This window comes from Elephas maximus, chromosome 9 (assembly GCF_024166365.1).
Source record: "Elephas maximus indicus isolate mEleMax1 chromosome 9, mEleMax1 primary haplotype, whole genome shotgun sequence".
Classification (NCBI taxonomy): Eukaryota; Metazoa; Chordata; class Mammalia; order Proboscidea; family Elephantidae; genus Elephas; species Elephas maximus.
Window position 1 is genome coordinate 105,419,571 of NC_064827.1, and position 21,909 is coordinate 105,441,479.

The 21,909-nt window shown below is 43.9% G+C and overlaps 1 protein-coding gene across 4 annotated transcripts in view; it reads left to right on the plus strand.

Moving 5' to 3' along the window:
- The window catches only part of DAPK1 (death associated protein kinase 1), a 223,757-nt gene that overhangs the window by 162,399 nt on the left and 39,449 nt on the right, over positions 1-21,909 (plus strand). For all 4 annotated transcript variants that reach the window (XM_049897030.1, XM_049897031.1, XM_049897033.1 and 1 more), the window contains exons 15-19: positions 708-806; positions 1,799-1,996; positions 4,032-4,229; positions 12,627-12,725; positions 20,235-20,312. In XM_049897030.1, the coding sequence (XP_049752987.1) occupies positions 708-806; positions 1,799-1,996; positions 4,032-4,229; positions 12,627-12,725; positions 20,235-20,312 (672 nt within the window). The remainder of the gene's footprint in view (positions 1-707; positions 807-1,798; positions 1,997-4,031; positions 4,230-12,626; positions 12,726-20,234; positions 20,313-21,909) is intronic.

Consider the following 21,909-nt stretch of genomic DNA (forward strand, 5'->3'; position numbering starts at 1 on the left):
TATTGCTGATTTACAGCAAGCTATTTTTTTATTGTATGAGCTACTAGCAGTGTTTTTTTTAAATCTGTAAGAATGCAAGAAATTAACCTCTAAGCATAGTCAGACAATGAAGTGAGAAATTTGTTAATAAATAAAACTATTCATTTAAACAACTGCTGTATTTAAATGGAGCCCTGGTGGCATAGTAGTTAAGTGATATGGCTGCTAACCAAAAGGTTGGCAGCTCAAATCCACCAGCTGTTCCTTGGAAACCCTATGGGGCAATTCTGCTCTGTCCTCTAGGGTTGCTATAGGTTGGAATCAACTAGATGGCAACTTTTTTTTTAATTCATTTAAATAGCTCCTAGTATTAAAAAGGTAATTTTGTGATTTGTTAAGATCACATAGCTAGAAGTATCAGTATGTAAAGAAGATTGAGACAGCCATCACAGAAAAGGAAAAGCATCCTCACTGGGTTGTGTGGGCTTGTGAGTTTTCTTACAAACACAGTGAGAAAGGTGTGTGGGCTTAACACCAGCTGTGTGGTGAACACCCTGCCCTCAGGCCCCTGGCCCAGTCACCAAGCCTGGGGCATGTGGCCTGAGGAGCCTTGGTGCAACCAAATGGGAGGGTGTGGAATCAGGCTTGTTTGTGAGTGGGCCCCCAGCCCATCGCCACAGTCTGCTCACAGGGGTGGCTCTGAAACGTTAGCTCCATTTCTTTTGCAGTCTGGAGAGACGGCCCTTCATGTGGCAGCTCGCTACGGCCATGCCGACGTGGTTCAGTTACTCTGCAGTTTCGGATCCAATCCCAATATCCAGGACAAGGTGGGTCACCATAGCTGATGTCCTCACTTCCTTCAGCTTTCTGCATTGATGTACAGGCAGCCAAATGATACAGTCAGTACACTGGAATTTTATCCAAGTTAGATCTTCTGTCTTAGCTTACAGAGGGCAGGGACTCAAAGAGAACCAGTCTTTAATATGGATTAAGTGCTGATGCCAGGAATAGTTCTGAGCACTTAATATTTATCATTCATTTCATTCGCTGGACAGCCTTGTGAGATGGGTCACTAATATTATCATTCCCATCCTACAGATGAGAAAACTGAGGCAGAGAGAGGTGAAGTAACTTGCACACAGTTGCACAGCTTCTAAGTGGTGGAGCCTGGGGCTCGAACCCACACACCCTAGTTCCACAGTCCATGCTCACAACTACTGTATTGTAACAGCCTCTCAGAGGCAGATGTACATGTCTAATGATGCTGGTCATGAAAATATAGGCCTTACATACTTTATAGACCTCACGGGCAGGTCTTTCTTTGATTGGTTAAAGCGTGGCTGTATCTTCATTACTTCATGCCAAACTAAGAATACCACTATGGGACTCATCTCTGTCAAGACTGTTAGAAGGATTCCTATTGAAAGAAGTACTTTCCCACTGTTAACAGCCTCAGATTAAGCAAATGAAGGCACTTATACAAGAAAGCCATGTAAGTTTGCCCCCGTTGTGGCTGTGTTGCTCAGAAGAGCTGAGATGCTGGTTCTAGTGGGCTCCCAAGAGTCATTTGCCAGGTAGATGCTGAAACATGTATCAGGAGTTGTGGAAAGAACCCTTAGGAAGGAGGGACATCAGAGCTGCCTCTTAATTGTAGTGCCTGTGTTAGTTATTTCAGATTAATATTTAGCTCCAGGAGCTAACGGGCTCCTTCGCTCTGCAGCCGTGTTGTTGTACCATGGAAGTTGGCCAGTATGCTCACCATGCCTGGGTTTCACATTATTGTGCTCCTCTTCCTCTGTGCTCTTGTCTCCCCTGCCAGGAGGAAGAAACCCCCCTGCACTGTGCCGCCTGGCACGGCTATTACTCTGTGGCCAAAGCCCTTTGTGAAGCCGGCTGTAACGTGAACATTAAGAATCGTGAAGGAGAGACACCCCTCCTTACAGCTTCAGCCCGGGGCTACCACGACATCGTGGAGTGTCTGGCTGACCACGGCGCCGACCTTGATGCCTCCGACAAGGTGCTGTATGGGTGAATGGATCCCGCTTACCCAAAACTGATCTGGGGGGGATGGCGGGACCACAGGACTCCTCAATTAGTTCACCTAAAATAGCACACTTGAAGGCAGCAATTTGTAGTTCTGCTTTCTTGTCTTTGTTCTAAAGAGCCTCTCTGTGAACTTTCCTAGATTCTGTTTAATAATTAATGTGACAAAATTTATGATTTGGTCCAATGACTTGGGGCTCTTTTATTTTTTGCCTTTTTAAAAAGCTGTGGAGCAGGTACTGTGAGGATCGCTAAACCCAAGGCAGTCCTCATTGAGGACTAGAATTGGCAATGCACTTTAATTTTTAGAAAAGCAAAGACCCATGTTAATTTACTCCCATCACCTGCTATTTCGTAGAAAGATAACAAACCACTTTGTCTGACAACCTCAATTCCAGACCATGTGTTCCCTTTTTCAATTAAGCAAATTCAGCATAATCTGTTTTTATTGTGAATTTATGCTTAAAATGAGGTTGTGATATTGCTCTGTATCATGAGATTTGGGACACTGTAGTTAATATGGTAACTGTCATCCGTGGAGCATTTTCTTAGTAAAGAGCAGTGGTTCTCAGCTGGAGGTGACTGTGCCCCCAGGGGACACATGGCTATGTCTGCAGGCATTTTTGGTGGTCACAACTGGGAGTGGGGGCAAAGGCCAGGGGTGCTGCAAAACATCCTACAGTGCACAACATAGCATTATCTCTCCCAAAAGGGTAATAGTGCTGAGGTTGAGAAACCCAATACAAAATTCTAGAAATCATTCAAAACTTTCTCCCCAGCTCCAGAAGCTCAACACCCTGTTTGTTCACCAGGGACTCTATAATGTTGATGTTAGGTGCCGTCAAGTCTGTTCTGACTCACAGCAACCCTATGTACAATAGAATGAAACACTACCCGGTCCTGCACCATCCCTGCAATCATTGCTATGCTTGAGCCCATTGTTGTAGCCACTGTGTCATTTCTTCTTGTTGAGGGCCTTCCTCTCTTTCACGGACCCTCTACTTTACCAAGCGCGATGTCCTTCTCCAGGGACCGGTGCCTCCTGATAACATGTCCAAAGTATATGAGATGAAGTTTTGCCATCCTTGCCTCTAAGAAGCATCCTGGCTGTACTTCTTCCACTCTGTAATAGGCAGAGTGAATTTCCAGGCCAGGCTGCTATGGAATGCAGAGATTAAGCTTGTTATATTTGTTTCTCATATTTATGACATCCCTTGAGCAAATTATTTCACCTTGCTTTCTCAGTTTCTCCTGGTACAAAATAAAAATCATAAGCTTTCTTCTTAGGAGGTTCGTAAAGATTGCTGAGCAAATGTTTTTAAAAGTGTTTTTCAAATACTTTGGTAAAACAGGCCATTAGAGTTCCAAAAACGACTTAAATCATCTGCATTCAGAGACAGAAAGGAGTGTAGGTTCTTTCTGTCTGATTGTGCTTCCCAAGTCTACATTAAGCTTGTTGGCAGCGGTGGTGGTGGTAGAGGTGGCTGCCCTTAAGTCAGCTCCCAAGTCACGACGGTCCTATGCACAATGGGACCAATTGCTTACCCAGTCCTGTCCCTCAGACCAGTGTGATCCATAGGGTTTTTATGGGCTGATTTTCAAAAGTAGTCACCAGGCCTTTCTTCCTAGCCCATCTTAGTCTGGAAGCTCCACTGAAACCTGTTTATCAGCACAGCAACATGCAAGCCTCCACCGACAGACTGGTGGTGGCTGTACATGAAGCGTGCTGGCTGGGAATCAAACCCAGGTCTCCCACATGAGACGTGAGAATTCTACACTGAACCACCACCGCCCTCGATGGGCAGCTTAGTCTGTATCATTCAGAGTGGAATGTATAAGGCCCACCCCCTCCCAGGAGTAAAGCTGATGATTTTAATCCTCCTTTAAAAGGCTTTGCGGTACTCATATCATTGCCAACTAATCCCAGCGTAGTGAAGGCAGGCACGGTGGCAAAACTAGATCCGTGTGCCTAACTGAAAAGCTCTCATCGTCACTGGTGTTTGTTTCAGGATGGACACATTGCTCTTCATCTTGCCGTACGACGGTGTCAAATGGAGGTCATCAAGACTCTGCTTGGCCAAGGATGTTTCGTGGATTTCCAAGACAGACACGGCAACACCCCCCTGCACGTGGCCTGCAAAGATGGCAACATGCCCATTGTGGTGGCCCTCTGTGATGCAAACTGCAATTTGGACATCTCAAACAAGGTAAGCGTGGAGGAGAAGATCCCTACAGGTTCCGCCGCTGTCTGTCCGCCTACCTGCTTCTGGGTTTAGGCCCAGTTTCTATTTGCATTTCTTCACTGTGTAAAGTGTCACTTACATGGATGTGATCTGATTTTATCGGGCTCTGCCATTTTAAGTCATCTCACACATGACTTTTGAATGATTATTACATTATATTATTATATTAGAGAAAATTATTACATTAGCTAGCATTTCCTGCCTGGCCTGGTGATAAATTAATCAGATTACTGCTATGGGCATCTAATATGTACATGTGTGTGTATTTCTGTTTGTGTTTAGACTCCTATAATCAGGGAACTTGGAAAAATTGCAGCAGCTTATCTTTGTGGAGCACTAAGTCTTCAGGAAAATACCCAATGACTTTCTTAAGATTCCTAAGATCAGATTTCTTTTCTTACCTTTCGACATTGAGAGTTTTACGGTTATAAAATCATAACACCCTTTTTGTGCTACGTACATTTGGTAGGACTAAGGGTATACTATCATTTAGTGAATAATAAGCCAAACCAGTTGCTGCTGAGTTGGTGACCACAGTGCAATGGGTTTCTCTTATATATGGTCTTTCTGGCCCTTATTGATTGGGCCACAGCCTGCCTTGTGATTGGTCTGTTTTATGCACCTTACAGGAATTGGTCAGTCTGCTATGTTGCAAAAAAAAAAAAAAAAAAAAAATGCAAATAGGGTATGTAAAACCACCCAGTAGATTAAGTGACCTTGTAGGAATTGGTCAACTACTATGCGAATTAACTGACTGTGACCTGCTGAAGGGATTGGTCAGTTCACGGTCTGGTGTGAAGACCATGACTTGACATTGACAAGAAGTAGGCTTACATAAGGGCCAGTTGCACAGAGGTGGAGGGGGACCTCACCACCATCAAGAAGAGCCTGGAGCAGAGTGCATCTTTTGGACCCAGGGTCTCTGCACTGAGAACCTCCTAGACCCAGGAGGCAGAGAGCTGTAACACTGAAGACAGTGCAAGATGGTGCAGCGCGTAAGTAGCAGAGAAATGGCAGCAGCAGTATGGGCAGTGGGAACCAGGAGACCTATGCAAGATGGCTGCAGTAGGCTTGGTGATCCATAGTGCCAGAGAGAACGGAGAGCCTTCGGGCAGGAGGCTTGTTGGCAGAGCCGGGTGTCTCCAGGCACTTGTCTTCAGGCACCAAAGAGCTGTACCACTTGCCTGAGCAGTAAAACAAAAATAAGGCCTGGCAGTGGGCACGGCTAAGAGAATGCCTGCAGTGGGCATGGCCGAGAGAAGGGCCGCCTGCCTGGAGGCACAGCCAAGAAGAAGCTGAGAGCTGTGTTGGTCAGAAGCTGTCCTGATTGAAGAACTATATCCTGTCTCTTGAGTTGTATCCTGCTACTTACAAGTTGATCCTGCTCCCGAGCTATAACCTGTTACTTCCCTAATAAACCACATAATCGTGAGTGTGGCCTGTGAATTCTGTGTGGCCATATCAACCAATTATTGAACCCAGCAGAGAAGTAGAGAGTGCTGTCTGGGGGGGCAGGAGTGTGGATGGCTGGTGTCAGAAATGGTGAAAAAGTTGGACAGTGGAGGTATGTCTGGCCTCCACCTTGTAGGAACTAGCTTTGGGCTGATCTTGATTCTTGTCCCTCATGCATGTATATGAGATCCCGACTATACTAGCAGACAGTGACCCCGTATGTGTCAGGGTAGACCTGGGCTCCACAGTGTTCTCAGCGGCTGATTTCTCAGAAGTCGCTAGCCACACCTTTCTTCCAAGATGCCTCTGGGTAGACTCGAACCTCCAACGTTTTAACAAGCACGTTAACTGTTTACACCACAGAATCCTAGTGAATAATAAAAGAGTGAAAATAATGAATCACATGCTTCCACGTTCATAAAAATTCCCATACACCGACTTCTAGAAGCTGACTGACTCCTTTTTTCTGAGTACCGTCTAGATTTGCATTACCAAATAAGATAGAACAACTGGATATTCTTGCGGTTTTAACCCTGTAACTCTGTGAAAAGCAAGCACCATTCTGTTAGGATTCTGGTGAAAACGAAGTCCGAGTAGAATTTTTTTTTTTTAAATGGCAGGTGATACTTATTTATAAATGGCACACTTGATGCCAGCATAATTTTATTGTGATTTGTTTGAGGTAAAAGGATGAATCCCTGAAACAGTTGGAAAATCATACTTTGACAGAAAAAATTACTCCTTTTGCACATTATGAGATTAATTCTAAGGAAAATTGAAAGTGGTAAGCTACACACTTTAGAATTGTGAAAAGGCAATATTCTAAGTCTTAGCTCTCAGAGGCTGGTTGCTTTCTTAGCTTATCCCATTCTAATCTTGCCAGATCAGTTATATAAGTGGCTTTAGGGAAAGCCAAGTGTAGTATTAAGCAACATCAAGACCTTGGCTTTCCTTCTGGGATTCCTTTTAATGAATAAAGAGCAGCTTCAAGGAACATTGTAGGGCTCGTTTGAATGCCTTCGACCTGACCATTGTGTGGACAGCTGGCCTACTGTGTGCTTGGCATCTGGTATTAGCTCTCAACTGGAAGCTCCTGGTACTTTGCGGTAACATTAACAAGGGAACGGGCGTTGTCCCTGGCTCTACCCTGGCCTCAATGCAAAAGGTACAGTTGTTCAATATCCTCTTTTAAAAACCCAGCAGGATAATCTCAGAATTTCATACTTTAACACAGCTGACTTATTTAGTGGAAAAGCTTCTACCTGTTTGATACCGAAAATGGCCACAGTGGGTCATCAATGCTGACATAAAGCCACCTGGCAAAGCTTGTATTTTGACTACAGGCAATACAATAGCAGTGTATAGAGGGCCTTGAGTAGATGCTTTTGCCACTGGATGGAGCTCAGCTGAATTGAAAATCATTCGTTCCACAGTTTCAAACTCTTGGAATCCACAAGAAAGTTCAGCTCCATTCTCCAGAACCCATTTGGAGCAGAAGCGTGGTTATTATAACCAAAAACCAGCTGCCATTGAGTTGACTCCAATTCATGGCAACAGCATGTGTGTCAATGTTTTCCATGGCTGATTTTTTGGAAGTAGGTCGGCAGGCCTTTCTTCTGAGGCACCTCAGGATGGACTTGAACCTGTAACCTTTTGGTGAGCAGCTGGGTGAGTTAAATCTTTGTATTGCCCAGCGACTCTGGATGAAGAAGGGGGAGAGCATATTTCAGGTTAAGGGAAATGTGTGTTTGGGGTCTGTGTAGGTGTTTCATATGACTGACACAGAGGTAGGTGTATGTGTTTGGGAAGGGGATAAATGAGGGGAGAGGAAGAAAATGAAGCTGGAAAGAAACTTTGGGTCCAGGTGGTAAAAGACCCAAATATAATGCTAAGGAGTTTGGGTTTGTTCCCAGCAAAAATATGGAGCCTTTAAAAATGTAAATTAAGGAATCTTGCATTCTTTTAAAGAAGCCCTGGTGGTACAGTGGTTAAGCACTCAGCTGAGAACCAAAAGGTCAGTGGTTCAAACCCTCCAGCTGCTGTATGGGAGAAAGACGTGGCAGTCTGCTTCTGTAAAGAGTACAGCCTTGGAAACCCTGTGAGCGGTTCTACTCTGTACTGTAGGGTCACTCTGAGTCAGAATCTACTCGATGGCATTGGTTTTGGTTTTTGTGTTCTTTTATTTCTCTGAACAAAATATAATCTCTAAAATAACAAAAAGGCAAATAATCCAATTATAAAAAAATGGGCAGAGGACTTCAGAGACATGTGGGGCCCTCAAACCCTGACAACACCTCCTTTCTACAGCACAGCAAGAAACTTAATTTAGGTGCTTTATGAGAAACCTTATGACAATTCACCAAAGAGGAGACACACGTGACCAACAAACACATAAAAAGATGTTGAATGTCATTAGCCTTTGTTGTTGTGCACCATCGAGTCAACACTGACTTCTAGCAACCTTACAGGACAGAGTAAAACCGTCCCATAGGGTTTTCTTGGCTGTAATCTTTACAGGAGCAGATCACCAGGTTTTTTCTCCCATGGAGTGGCTGGTGGGTTTGACCACTGACTAGTTGACAGCTGAGCACTTAACCATTGTGCCACCAGGGTTCCTTCATGAGCTGTTAACCCCCGTTTAAAAAAAAATAGGAAAACAAAACCCCATTGCCACTGAGTTGATTCCAATTCATAGCAACACTATAGGATGAACAGAACTGCCCCATAGGGTTTCCATGGAGTGGCTGGTGGGTTTGAACCCTTGACCTTTTGATTAGCAGCTGAGCTCTTAACCACTGTGCCACCAGGGCTCCCATTAAAAAAAAAATTAAAAAAAAAAAACTCGTTGTCAAGTCGATTCTGACTCATAGTGATACTATAGGACAGAGTAGAACTGCCCCACATAGTTTTCAAGGAGAGCCTGGTGGATTTGAACTGCTGACCTTTTGGTTAGCAGCCATAGCTCTTACCCACTATGCCATCAGGGTTTCCGTTAGTCATTAACCAAAAAATCCATTGCCGTTGAGTTGATTCTGACTTATAGGGACCCGATAGGACAGAGTAGAACTGCCCTATGGGGTTTCCAGTGAGCGCCTGGTGAATTCGAACTACTGACCTTTTGGTTAGCAGCCAAACTCTTAACCACTATACCACCAGGGTTTCCTAGGGAAATGCAAATCAGAACCATAATGAGATATCACCTCACCCCCACTAGAATGGCAATGATAAAAAAAAAAAAAAAACCAGAAAGCAACAAGTGTTGGTAAGGTTGTGGAGGAACTGGGATCCCCTGCTGGTGGGGATGTAAAATGGTGCACTCACTGTGGAAAACAGTTCGGCAGTTCCTCAGAGCTGGACACAGAACTACCATATGACCCAGCAATCCCAATCCTAGGTGCATACCCAGAAGTGAAGGCAGGTATGCCAAGAGACACCTGTACACCAGGTTCATTGCAGCACTTTTCAAAATAGCCAAAAGGTGGAAACAACCAAAATGTCCACCGAACAGATGAATGGATAAACAAAATATGGTATACAGTATACATGCAATGGAATATTATGTGGCTGTAAAGAGAAATGAATTTCTGATGTATGCCACAGCATGGATAAAACCTGAAAATACTACACTGAACGAAATAAATTAGACGCGAAAGGACAAGTACTGTATGATTTCACTTACATGAAATAAGCAAATATATAGAAACCAAAGATTATTAGTGGTTCCCAAGGGTGGGAGGGAGGGAGAAAGGGGAAATTTTTGTTTGGGTGCTTTGGAATAGTGGTGGAATGTTTTGGATGAAGACAGTTTGATAATGGGGGCACATGAAAAATGTAATCAATGTCGTTGAGTTGTCAGTGTGGACGATGTTGGGTTGGTGGATGTTTTGTTCTGTATGTTTTCACGACCATAAAAAAAAGAAAGAAAAAATGTAAATTTCTCAGTCCCTTTTAGTCATCATTTGTCCTTCCTCCCTTTTATAAAACTGCACTGTGTTGTTGTTATTAGGTGCTGTCAACTTGATTCCAACTCATGGTGACCCCACGTGACAAGACTAGAACTGCCCCATGGGTTTTGTGCGTGTGTGTGTTTTTAACATATGATAACATTTTACTGTGTTTTAAGTTAAAGATTACACAGCATATTAGGTTTCCATTTAACAATTTTTATACAAATAGTTCTGTACTATTGGTTACAATTTTTACAATGTATCACCATTCGTGTTATTTCCATTCTGTTCTGTTTCCACTGATCTGGCTTCACTTCCCCTCCTTGCCTTCTCTTCTTTGCTTTTGGGCACATGTCGACTCTTGGTCTCATGTAGTTAATTGTTTAAGGGAGCGCATTACTCACGGGTGATATTGTTTATTTTATAAACCAATCTATTATTCAGCTGAAAGGTGACCTGAAAAAATAGCTTCAAATCCAGGTTCAAAATTTGTCTTGGGGCAGTAGTCTTACGGGTTTCTCTAGTCTGTTGGCCCAGTAGGTCTGGCCTTTTTTAGGAATTTGAGCTTTGTTTTACATTTTTCGCACATTCTATCCAGGACCTTCTATTGTGTCCGTGGTCAGAACAGTCATTATTGGTAGTCAGGCACCATCTAGTTCTTCTGGTCTCAGGTTAAAGGAGGCTATGTTATGTGGGCTGTTAGTCTTGTGGACTAGTTTCTTCTTTGAGCCTTTGATTTCCTTCGTTCTCTTTTGCTGCGTAGGAGTAGAGACCAATGGTTGTACCTTAGATGGGTGCTTGCAAGCTTTTAAAACCCCAGACACTACTTACCAATCTAGGATGTAGAACGTTATCTTTGTGAACTATGTTGTGCCAATTAACTAAGTTGTCCCCTGAGCCTGTGGTCCTAAGCTTTCTAACCCAGTGAACCAATGCCATGAGATGTTTGGACATGTCTAGGAAGCCTCTGTGACCGTGCCCTCTATGTGGTGTGTTATTTATGTAGGTATATATGCAGCACACACAAACATGCATATACATATGCCTACAAATACACCTATACCTGCACCTGCTTTTACTCGCATGTCTTCCTGTAGAGGTATATGCATCCATATCTATCCACATAACTGCACACATATTTTTTGATTGTTTTTACTGTTGTTGCAAAATTGCATACATTATAGCACTTACCAAAATTGTCCCTTTTCCTCATGTACTTTTTAGTGTTTTTATTTATGTTAGGTTGGGCTGGCTTCTCCCATATTTGGTCTTGTCTTTCCCTTCACCAAAAGTATCAAGCGCCTGCCATCTAGAAATGATTCTCCCTCCCTCTTCCTCCCATTCCTGGTAACCATCAAAGAACTTTACTTTCTACATGTGTGTCTATTCTTGATTTAATAATAATGGGACCATACAGTATTTGTCTTTTTGTGATTTGCTTATTTCCCTCAGTATAATGTCCTCCAGATGTATCCATGGTAAAAAATGTTTCACAGACTCCTTGTTATTTTTTATAGTTGCATAGTATTCCATTGTATGTATGTACCACAGTTTGTTAATCCGTTCATCCGTTGATGGGCACTTGGATTGTTTCCATCTTTTTGCTATTGTGAATAATGTTGCAGTGAATATGGGTGTGCATATTGGTGTCACTGCTCTTATCTCTCCAGATATATACCTAGGAGTGGGATTGCTGGATCGTGAGGTATTTCTGTTTCTGGCTTTTTGAGGAAGTGCCATACTGTTTTCTGTAGTGGTTATACTATTTTACAATCCCAGCAGCAATGTGTAAGAGTTCTGCATAGGATTTTCCAGACTGTGATCTTTATGGGAGCAGATTGCCAGGCCTATCTTCCGAGGAGCTGCTGGGTGGGTTCAAATCGCCAACCTCATGTTCACATTTACATCTCATGGTCACAAACCCAGGCACCTACGAGGCCCACGTACATAACATAAATGAGTGTGGCAGGTTGTGTGGGAACTGTGGTGAGCTGGGGAACAACAACTCCCCCTTCCCACAGCCCAAAGGAGGGAGCTGCTGACAGCGTGGCCAGACTGTGCCATTGGCTCAAGGGAAGCAAGTCTGGATTCGAGCATGTGAAATTTCTAGATATGGAAATATTAGAAAATTAAAGGAAATGCACCCAAGGGCCATATGTAGCCTGTGAACCACCAGTTTGCAACACAGACACTTTGGGCTGGAATTCACTCTGAAACTTCAAGCTGTGGGGCATACTTTCTGATGGATAGGAGATCCTTCTGCTTCAGTGGCATGGTCTAATATGGCTTTGTCCAGGAATGGGAGCACAGCTTTGAAATTTCACCTTATTCAAGTGTCCCTCGGTGGTACAAACTGCTAACACACTTGGCTGCTAACAGAAAAGTCGGCAATTTGGGTCTGTCCAGAGGCACCTCAGAAGAAAGTCCTGGAGATCTACATCTGAACAATCAGCCACTGAAAACCATGTAGTGCACAACTCTACTCTGACACACATGGGGTCACCGTGAGTTGGAGTCTACTTGACAGCAGCTCGTTACTGGATAGAATATCTCCAGTAACTGTCCTTCCATCCCTTCTTCCCTTACTGTGTCTAAATTTGATCTTTGGTGTAGATCTTTTCATACACGTGGGCCCTCAAGCCCTGACTCACATCTCCTTTCTGCCAGCACAGCAAGAAACTTAATTTAGTTACCTTATGATAAGCCTCCCTCCCTTTCATCCTTTGAAGTTTGATTTTGAAGTTACCCTTTAAACTATGAAAAATATTTGAAAACGTTCTGCTTGGCTTGTTTCCCTCAGTGGACGGCAGGTTTCTGGAGAAGGGTGGCCATGTTCCTGCTTTGTTCTGGTGAATTCCAGGCACCTTACACAATGCTGTGCCTGTGGGAGCTACTCCATAAATGTTATCATTGGCAAGAACAGCAAGACCAACTCTCTCAGGTCTTTCTTTTCTCTTCCCAGTATGGCCGAACCCCTCTACATCTTGCAGCCAACAACGGGATTCTGGATGTGGTCCGGTACCTCTGTCTGACCGGTGCCAACGTGGAAGCCCTCACCTCTGTGAGTATGGCCTGAGTACTTTTGTCAAGAGAAAGCTTATGCCTCAAGGGCAAGAGAGGATAGGTATTGCTTGGCAACTCATTCTAACACGGACAGACTGCTATTAAGCTCTAACTCCTCCACTGCAGTTATATAAACATTTGCCCACACAAACCCAGTTTAATATCTAGTTAATATTTCATCCTCTTCTCAGCTCTGCAAGCCCTGCTCTGCCAGGAAACCCTGCAGTTTCCCACGGACCCCTTGGGTTTTCATTGTTACACAACAGTGCCTTTGCATTTTTTATTAAATGTGTGTATTTTCTTTTCCCAAATGCTCCCATTTGACTGCAGGGCACTGGGGGCTCCTGTTTGCTTTAGGGGGAGCTGGCAGGGGTGGCCCTTGGTGCGTGGGGGCAGTGCCCATATTGCCTGCAGGGCCAGGCAGCCCTGCTGCTGTTTGGCATAGGAGCTGCCCTCTCTTGATTAAAAAGCCCAGCTTCGCTGTGAGGCCTGCAAAATAGATTTAAATGCACATTCTTTAGTTCCCCTTGTCCCTCTCCTCCCGACTCCCCATCCTAGACCTTCCTGCAGAAGAAACCCTTTGATTCGCATTCTATGAAATACCAAAGAAGGAAAACATGTCAGTTAATAAGACACAGTTGCCATTTTATTGCTGCAGTGAAATGATATAATTGGAGCTGTTTCTGGCCCAACTGTGGGCTGACTCTTCGTTCTCCAGACGCCCATGTAGGAGAACAAGAAGTACCTGAAACTCACAGATTAGCACTTTGCTGACATAAAGTGTTTCTCTAAGGAGATCGCTTGATGCTTTAAAAGATGATGCCAACCTTGGGAAAATCAGGGCCCTGAGGCTGGAGGTACAGCCTCGCTTCTGGGAGATTGACAGAGAGGTTGGCAAACGGTGGCCCAGGAGCCAAATCTAGCCTGCTTCTTGTTTTTGTAAATAAAGTTTTATTGGAACACAGCCACACCCATTTGTTTACGTACTGTCTGTGGCTACATTCTTGAGTAGTTGTGACAGACCATATGGCCCACAGAGCCTAAAATACGTACTTTCTGGTACTTTACAGAAAACGTTTGCTGGCCCCTGATCTAGGAAATGCCTTACTGGCGGCACTAATGTGATTTCAATGCCATCCGCTCTAAAGTAACGAGTTTGCTTTCTGCAGTGTAGAGCCCAGAGCTGTGGTTTCCCTACAGGCCCAGTTACTACCAGTACTGTCCGTGGGATTGCTCCCCCTTTTAAGGCACCTCCTCACCCATCACAAACCCACACACACGATGCCAGGCGAAGACCTGCCTTGCCAGATGTTCTATAATGGTATTAAATCCTGTCCATCGTCCTTGGCACAGGACTCAGTTACTTAGTCATAGAGAATTTATATGCATTTTATGAGGAAATATTTTTTTGTGTGTGTGACATATGTTACCTCATAAAAAATTAACTAGAAAAGACAAAAATATAGAGACTCTGAAAAGATCAGCGGTCGCCAGGGGAGAGGGGAAGGGGAGGGATGCACAGGGCAGTAGAACTACACCTTCTTCTCACTTACCAACCATCTTTTCATCTGACATTTCGCATTTACGACAATAGTAAAAGACTACTGTCTGACTATTTTGTGCATTGGCGATGTATGTGTGGCAGTAACGAACGCCAAGGTTTGAGGTTAGAGTAACACTGGCAGTGGTGGTTCAGGTTATGTGTCCACTTGGCTGAGCCATGATTCTCAGTGGTTTGTCAGTTATGTAATGATGTCATTTGGCAGTTATGTAATGATGTCATTTGGCAGTTATGGTGTCATTTGGCAGTAATGAAGTAGTCTTCCATTTTGTGATCTGTTGTTATCATCCTCCATTTTTGCATAACAACGATTTCACATAATGACCTAGTCTTTGAAAACTAACTGTGTCCATAAGTGAGGAGAGGGTAATTCTGTATGATACTGTAATAGTGGATACATGACATTACGCATTTGTCAAAGCCCATGGGACTGTGCAACACAAAGAGTGAACCCTGATGGAAACTATGGACTTTAGTTAGTAATAATGTATCAATATTGGTTTATTGATTGTAACAAATGTACTACAGAAATACGAGATGTCAATTATAAGAGAAATCATGTGCATGGGGGAGGAGGTATATGGGAACTCTTGGCTTTCTGCACAATTTTTCTGTAAACCTAAAACTTCTCTAAAAAAAGTCTGTTAAAAAATAAGAGAAAAATAAATAAGCTAGCAAGGATGGCTTTGAAGACACCAGATGACTTCTGCCAAACAAAGCAGTGCAGGTTGAGTCCACTAAATTGTGTGATCTCCAGGCTTCATGAGTCCCCAGAGCTGCCCAGTGACCTTCAGTGAGCCCCTGGTCATCTCCCTCTGCCATGATTCTTTTTAGCCACCCATCCCTCCTCCTCAAGAAGTCCCTTAAGTGCATCATCTTGCTCTCTCTTCTCATCTCATGTCCTGACCTTCCCCACTCAGTAGAGGTACTCTTCTGTTTAAGGAGAGTGTTCCCACAGGTACTGGGGAGTGCGCCTCATTGAGCCTCACTCATATACTCATGCATTTATTCATTCTACAAACAGGGAGCCTGTACTCTATACCAGGCACTGGGCTAGGTGCAGGGAATACAGTGGGGAGAAGATAGGGATGGGCACTTAGAGTCTGATGGGAAAGAGGCGTGGACCAAAGAGCCACAATTATTACTAAATGGGATACATGTGGAGCCCTGGTGGCATAGTGATTAAGGGCTTGGCTGCTAACCAAAACGTTGGCAGTTCCAATCCACCAGCCACGCCTTGGGAACCCTATGGGGGAAGTTCTACTCTGTCCTAAAAGGTCACTGTAAGTCAGAATAAACTTCACGGTAACAGGATTGGTTTGGTTTGGGATACATGTGGTGAGGGGAAAGGACAGGGTGCTGAGGAGGCTTACAAGGGGATCAGGGAGAGCTCCCTGCAGGAGCACTATTTTACCTGAACTTTGAAGAATGAGGAGTCATTAGGTTGGCAAAGGAGTGTGAAAAGCATGCAAAGGCCAGAGCTTGGAGGAAACAAGCACATACCAGGAATTGAAGGAAGAGCAGTGAGTTGGAGCACAGCATGGAAAGTCGCTCCAGACGAGGCTGGAGGAGTAAGTGGGGCTGGATATGCAGGGTTTCATGGCCGAGGTGAGGATTTGGGTCTTCATGTTGCAAGCAGTGGGAACCCATTGAAGTTTTTAAGTAGGAGAGTGACGTGATTATTATTATTTTCTATCCAATAGAAATATGTGCCACATATGTCATTTAATATTTCCTTTGGAAATGCTGGTGGCGTAGTAGTTAAGAGCTACAGCTGCTAACCAGAAGGTCTGCAGTTCAAATCCACCAGATGCTCCTTGTGACCTCTATAGGGAAGTTCTACTGTGTCCTATAGGGTCGCTATGAGTCAGAATCGACTCGACTGCGGCAGGTTTTGGTTTGGTTTTAGTAGGAAAATGAAACAGATGACGATTTTGATAATATATTTAACTTAGCACAATATATCTGAAATATCATTCTAACCTGTAATTAGTTTTTAAAGATTATTAAATGGGATATTTTCCATTCTCTGTTTTGTATGGTTGTTGTTAGTTGCTGTTGAGTCGATTCCAACTAATGGAGACCCCATGTGTTACAGAGTGGAACTGCTCCGTAGGGTTTGCTTGGCTGTAATCTTTACAGAAACAGATTGCCAGGCCTTTTCTTCCTCAGCTTTAGTGGGTGGATTTGAACTGCCAACCTTTAAGTTAGTCGAGTGCAAACTGCTTGCACTAACTACCTAGCGGCCTTTTGTTTCGTAGTAAGTCTTGGAAATCCGGTATGTAGTTTACATGTATGACAACAGCATGTCTTAACTGGGACCAGCCACATTTCAAGTCTGAGTAGCCCTGTGTGGTGAGTGGCAGCTACCTTATTGGATAGCCTGCATCCCTGCAAGTTTTATCTCATCACCTGAGCAGGCACCATGCTTTCCCATCCTTAAAATAACCCTTGGCCCTACAGTGCCCTCTAGTGTTCTTCTCTCTCCCGTTCTGTTCTCAACTAGGATAACTTTAAAAAAATATTCTAAATGTAAGGTGGAAACCCTGGTGGCGTGGTTAAGTGCAACAGCTGCTAACCGAAAGGTCAGCAGTTCGAATCCATCAGGCACTCCTTGGAAACCCTATGGCGCAGCTCTACTCTATCCTATAGGGTCGCTATGAGTCAGAATCGACTTGACAGCAGTGGGTTTGGTTTTTTGGTTAAACGTAAGGTACTGTCTTCCCTTTTTTCTTATCTCCTACTTCCTCCTCCACCCCCATTTGCCTTCTGCTTCTCTGGGCTCTCAGACAAGCCACCAGTCACCTCCCGTAGCTCTTTCCTTCTAGACCTTTCTGATACAGAATACAACACAGATCTTAAAAACCCCACACATGATAGTTACACAGCATGGTGAATGTTATTAATGCCACTGAAATATACACTTAAAATGGTTAAAAAGGAAAATTTTTAAAAATATATTTTACCACACACACACACACACAAAAAAAAAAAACACAAAATAAATGTAAAGCTTATTGATTTATTAGAAGGTAAACACCTTTGTCACCCCACTCAGGTCAAGGAATAGAGCTTTTGCGGCTACCCCAGACGCTCCCCAGTGCCCTATCCCCTCAGCAGCTCTCTCCTCGCTGCAATGTAGACACTACAGTGATTGCTCCCTTGTGTTCCTTTACAGTCTTCTCACCCAAGCGCCAGCAGCGGATTTTTATACACTTCATTTTTAGAGCAGTTTTAGGTTAACAGAAAAATTGCACAGAAAGTAGAGAGTTCCCATATACCCAGCTACCCCATGATTAATATCTTGCATCCTGTGGTATATTTGTTAGAATTGATGATAGAACGTTATTATTAGCTAAGAGGTCCCTGCGTGGCGCAAACCATTTGTACTCTACTAACCTAAGGGTTAGCAGTTCAAACCCACCTCGTGGTGCCACAGATGAAAGTCCTGGCAATCGGCTTCCATAAAGATTACAGCCAAGAAAACCCTATAGCCCATAGCACTGTTCTGTAACACACGGGGTCGCCATGAGTCAAAACCGACTCAATGGCATCAGGTGTTTTTGGTTTGTTCATTTAAGTAAAGCCCATAGTTTACTTTAGGGTTCACTCCTTGTGTTGTATAGTCCTGTGGTTTCTGAGAAATGCATAAAGTCTTATGTCGTCCGTTACAGTATCATGCAGAATAGTTGCCAAAAAACCCATTGCCGTCAAGTTGATTCCGACTCATAGCGACCCTAAAGGACAGAGTAGAACTTTCCCATGGGGTTTCCACAAAGTGTCTAAGTGGATTTGAACTGCCGACCCTTTGGTTAGCAGCCCTCCCTTTTAACCACTGTACCTCCAGGGTTTCCAGAATAGTTTTACTCTCCTACAAATGCCTTCTGCTCCACGCAACCTCCCTCCTCCGAGCCCACTTCCCTAGCAACCAGGGATCTTTTTACTGTCTCTCTAGTTTTGCCTTTTCCAGTATGTCATATCGTTGTAATCTTATAGTATGTAGCATTTTCAGACTGGGTTCTTTTACTTGGCAATACGCATTTAAGTTTCCTCCATGTCTTTCATGACTTAATAGCTGATTTATTATTGTCACTGAGTAATACTCAATTGTGTGGATGTACCACAGCTTGTTTATCCATTCATGTACCAGTACACCAAACCCCCAGTAGCTCTTTTAATCCTTATCTCTCTACTTATCTCTCCAGGATTTGGTGTAGTTGGCTCTCTTGCCTGAGATTGAAAAGCCTGTCCTCTGCCTGCCCTCCCCTTGTGCTCTTTGTAGACCCACGTCTTCTCCCACCCCCTCTGTGGGAGGTTCCTGCTGGTCAGTCCTGCCCAGTTCTCCCTCTTATTCTCCCCAGGAGCTCTTACCAGCCCCTAGGTGGCAGCTGCCCCTGAACGCCAGGCCCACATGCAGGTCTCCAGTCTGCTCAGCCCCACACTTGGATCCCCAGTGGCCCCATGGACACCCACACTGAGAAGCCCTCCGCAGTCCATGTCTCCTCTTCCCCCAGGTCTCTTCTTCCTCGATGCCTAACCTTTGTGAAGGGCTTCAGCATGTCTGTCACCCCATCCAGAAGCATGGAAATCCTCCTTCTTAGGAGCCCCTGGGTGGCGCAAATGGTTAAGTGCTTGACTACTAGCTGAAAGGTTGGAGGTTCAAGCCCGCTCCAAGGCACCTCGGAAGAAAGCCTTGGAGATCTGCTTTCAAAAGGTCAAAGCCTCAATTCTGCTCTGCACACCTGGGATCACATGGGGTTGCCATGAGTCGAAACTGATGCAACGGCAAATAACAACAACAACAGAACATCGTATCAAATCCTGTCAAATCTGCCTCTCAGTTCTTGAAGATGCAGCACTCTGTCCGTCCTGCTTCACCAGGTTCAGGACCTCACTGTGTCTCCTTCATGGCGAGGTTACCTCCTAACCAATGTTTATGATCTCATGTCTCTCCTGGACAATTCCATTTTCTGTCACGTTTATCTGTCCAGTAACGTGAATCTGACAATGCACTCTGGCTTTAAAATCAGTCAGGGGCTCCTTTGCCTTTAGGATGTGTCCTCTATAACCTGCCCCCACCCCTGCCCGGCCATATCCCTCACTCCCACATGCCCCCAGCTACACCAGATGGCACTATTTGTAGGTCCTGGGAAGCTCCTTGCTCTCCCCACCCTCAGCAAGTTGGCACTGGCTGCTCTTTTTCTGGTTCTCCCCATCACCTCCTGTGCACGCCTGTGCATACACGTCGACATAGGCACACACGTCCATTTCTGCCACGAGGCAGCATGGTGCTCTTTCACGCCTAATAACAGGCATAGGAAGCCCTGGTGGTGCAGTTGCTAAACACTCTGCTAACTGAAACGCCAGCAGTTCAAATCCACAAGCTGCTCCTTGGAAACCCTATGGGGTGGTTCTACTCTATCCTTTGGAGTCAAAATCGACTCGATAGCTATGGGTTTGGATATTGGTTTGGCCACTCACTAGAAATCTTTAAATCAAAATTGTCTGTAAAACTGAGCTTTTCTTTGAAAGCCACAGCAATTACCAGTAACTAGCATCCTGTGAGGATTTTAAGATGTTTGCTTGCACAACTAGGACCTGGCATTGAATGCCAATCTTGATTGTCTGCCTGATTGGAGATTCAGCCATGGAAGAACCAGCTGGCTAATGGGGCTGCCGAGCCTTGATTAAAGCCTGTGGGCCCAGGACAGCTCACTGTGGATCTCAAAACACCAATGTACAATTCTTTCCTGCTGTTAGTTTCTTTTCCTGGACACTTGAGTAAAATAAGGGTTACACAGATAGAGAAATCATCTAGAACACTCTTCTGTACATTCGTTGTTCCTGATACCTGTTAGGCTTGTTCTGGCCTCAGATGGACGGAATTGGTCCAGGTAGCACATTGTTTTCTTGCAGAGGAAAGAACTAACCGTTTCTGTCCTACAGGATGGCAAGACCGCAGAAGACCTTGCGAAGTCGGAACAGCATCAGCATGTAGCCGGTCTCCTTGCCAGACTCCGAAAGGTGAGAAACCCTGTTTACCAGTTGAAATCCTCTGTGGTTTTTATGTGAAAATTTCTCAGTGTTTTCCCGTGTAAACTCTTAGAATGAACAAAATGAGGCTTTTGGCACTCCACGTTTTACAAAGAGGTGGCTGCCTCTGTCCTTTGATTTGCATACCAACTTGCATAAATGCATAGGTGATCTATCAGATTTCTTCTGGGTTTACACTTGGAAATCATTTGGCCTCTTTACAGTTGCTGTGTCTGGTTTCTCTCCTCCCAGCCTCTCTGATTAGCCTCATTTCTCCCCCCACCCCCAAATTCCCCATAAAGTAGAGAAAGGAAAAAGCTGGTTCTTTGCTGCTTCTTAATGTTTTGAGCTCCAAGATATCTCTGTTTATCAGCATCCTTACTTTGACATTTAAAGAAACATTACAAAAATAAATAAATGTCATGCATCCTTTCCAGCTCACATCATAGCAATTTGTATCAAGAGATTTCAAAGTGGTCACGCCCTTTAGGCTACTAACTCTATGTCTGGGACTCTGTCCTAAGGAAATAAAAGAAAGATAGGAAGGGATAGAAGAAGGGAGGAAGGAAGGAAAGAAAAAACAATTTTATGCACAAAGATGTTCATTGTAGTGTTATTTATAATATAGTAATATTGGAAACATCAAAAGACCATTGTGTTGTTGTACAGCTATACAATAGATTGGTTTGGGGCCATTAAAATATTTTTGAAGAGGTTAGTAGCAGGACTTTAATGCTCAAGGTGTCCCTGGGCTTCAAAACCTGTTGCTATCAAGTCGATTCCCACTCATAGCAACCTACAGGACAGAGTAGGACTGCCCCATAGGGTTTGCAAGGAGCAGCTGGTAGATTCAAACTGCTTACCTTTTGGTTCGCAGCCGAGCTCTTAACCACTGCACCACTAGAGGTCCTGGGTTCAAAGCAGGATAAAAATCGTGTGTACCTCATAATCCCTGCTATGTTTTTAAAATGCTTAGAAAATGTGAAAGAGACTACCAAAATGTTAACAATGGTGTCTTTAAATTTTGCTATCATGGGTAACATTTTCTTCTTTAAACATTACTGTATTTTTTCATGTTTTCTATCATAATCATGCAATAATTTTTAAAATATGAGCTTTATGGAAATAAAAATAGAATTCAGTATATTTAAGCACTCATTGCAAAAAATATTGTCCAAAATATGCTTCTGTTATCCAACAAAGGTCTCAGACGCCTTTTTTTTAAATTGAAAAGTGGCTTGGGGGGGGATGATGATGTCATAACTCTCACATTCCCTAAGGGTTTACATTTCCATAGTGGTCCCATGGTTTTAATGAATACATGTGTGTGGGGAGGAGGATTAGATTAGAATGATTTCTTTTGTACGGAATATAGATGTGGAAAGATCCAATTTTTTCAAGTTCATATGCATATTTAAAACTCCCTGGAGTTGACCTGGGTTGGATAATGTCATGGATAATTCATTTTCACACCTTTGTGCCAGTGATTTTAATTTTAGCTCTGTTTTAGCAATCCCAGAAAGAGATCAGCCTGGGAAAATTCCCATAGCCTTGGTATGTTCGTAAAGGAAATATCACAGGCCTAATG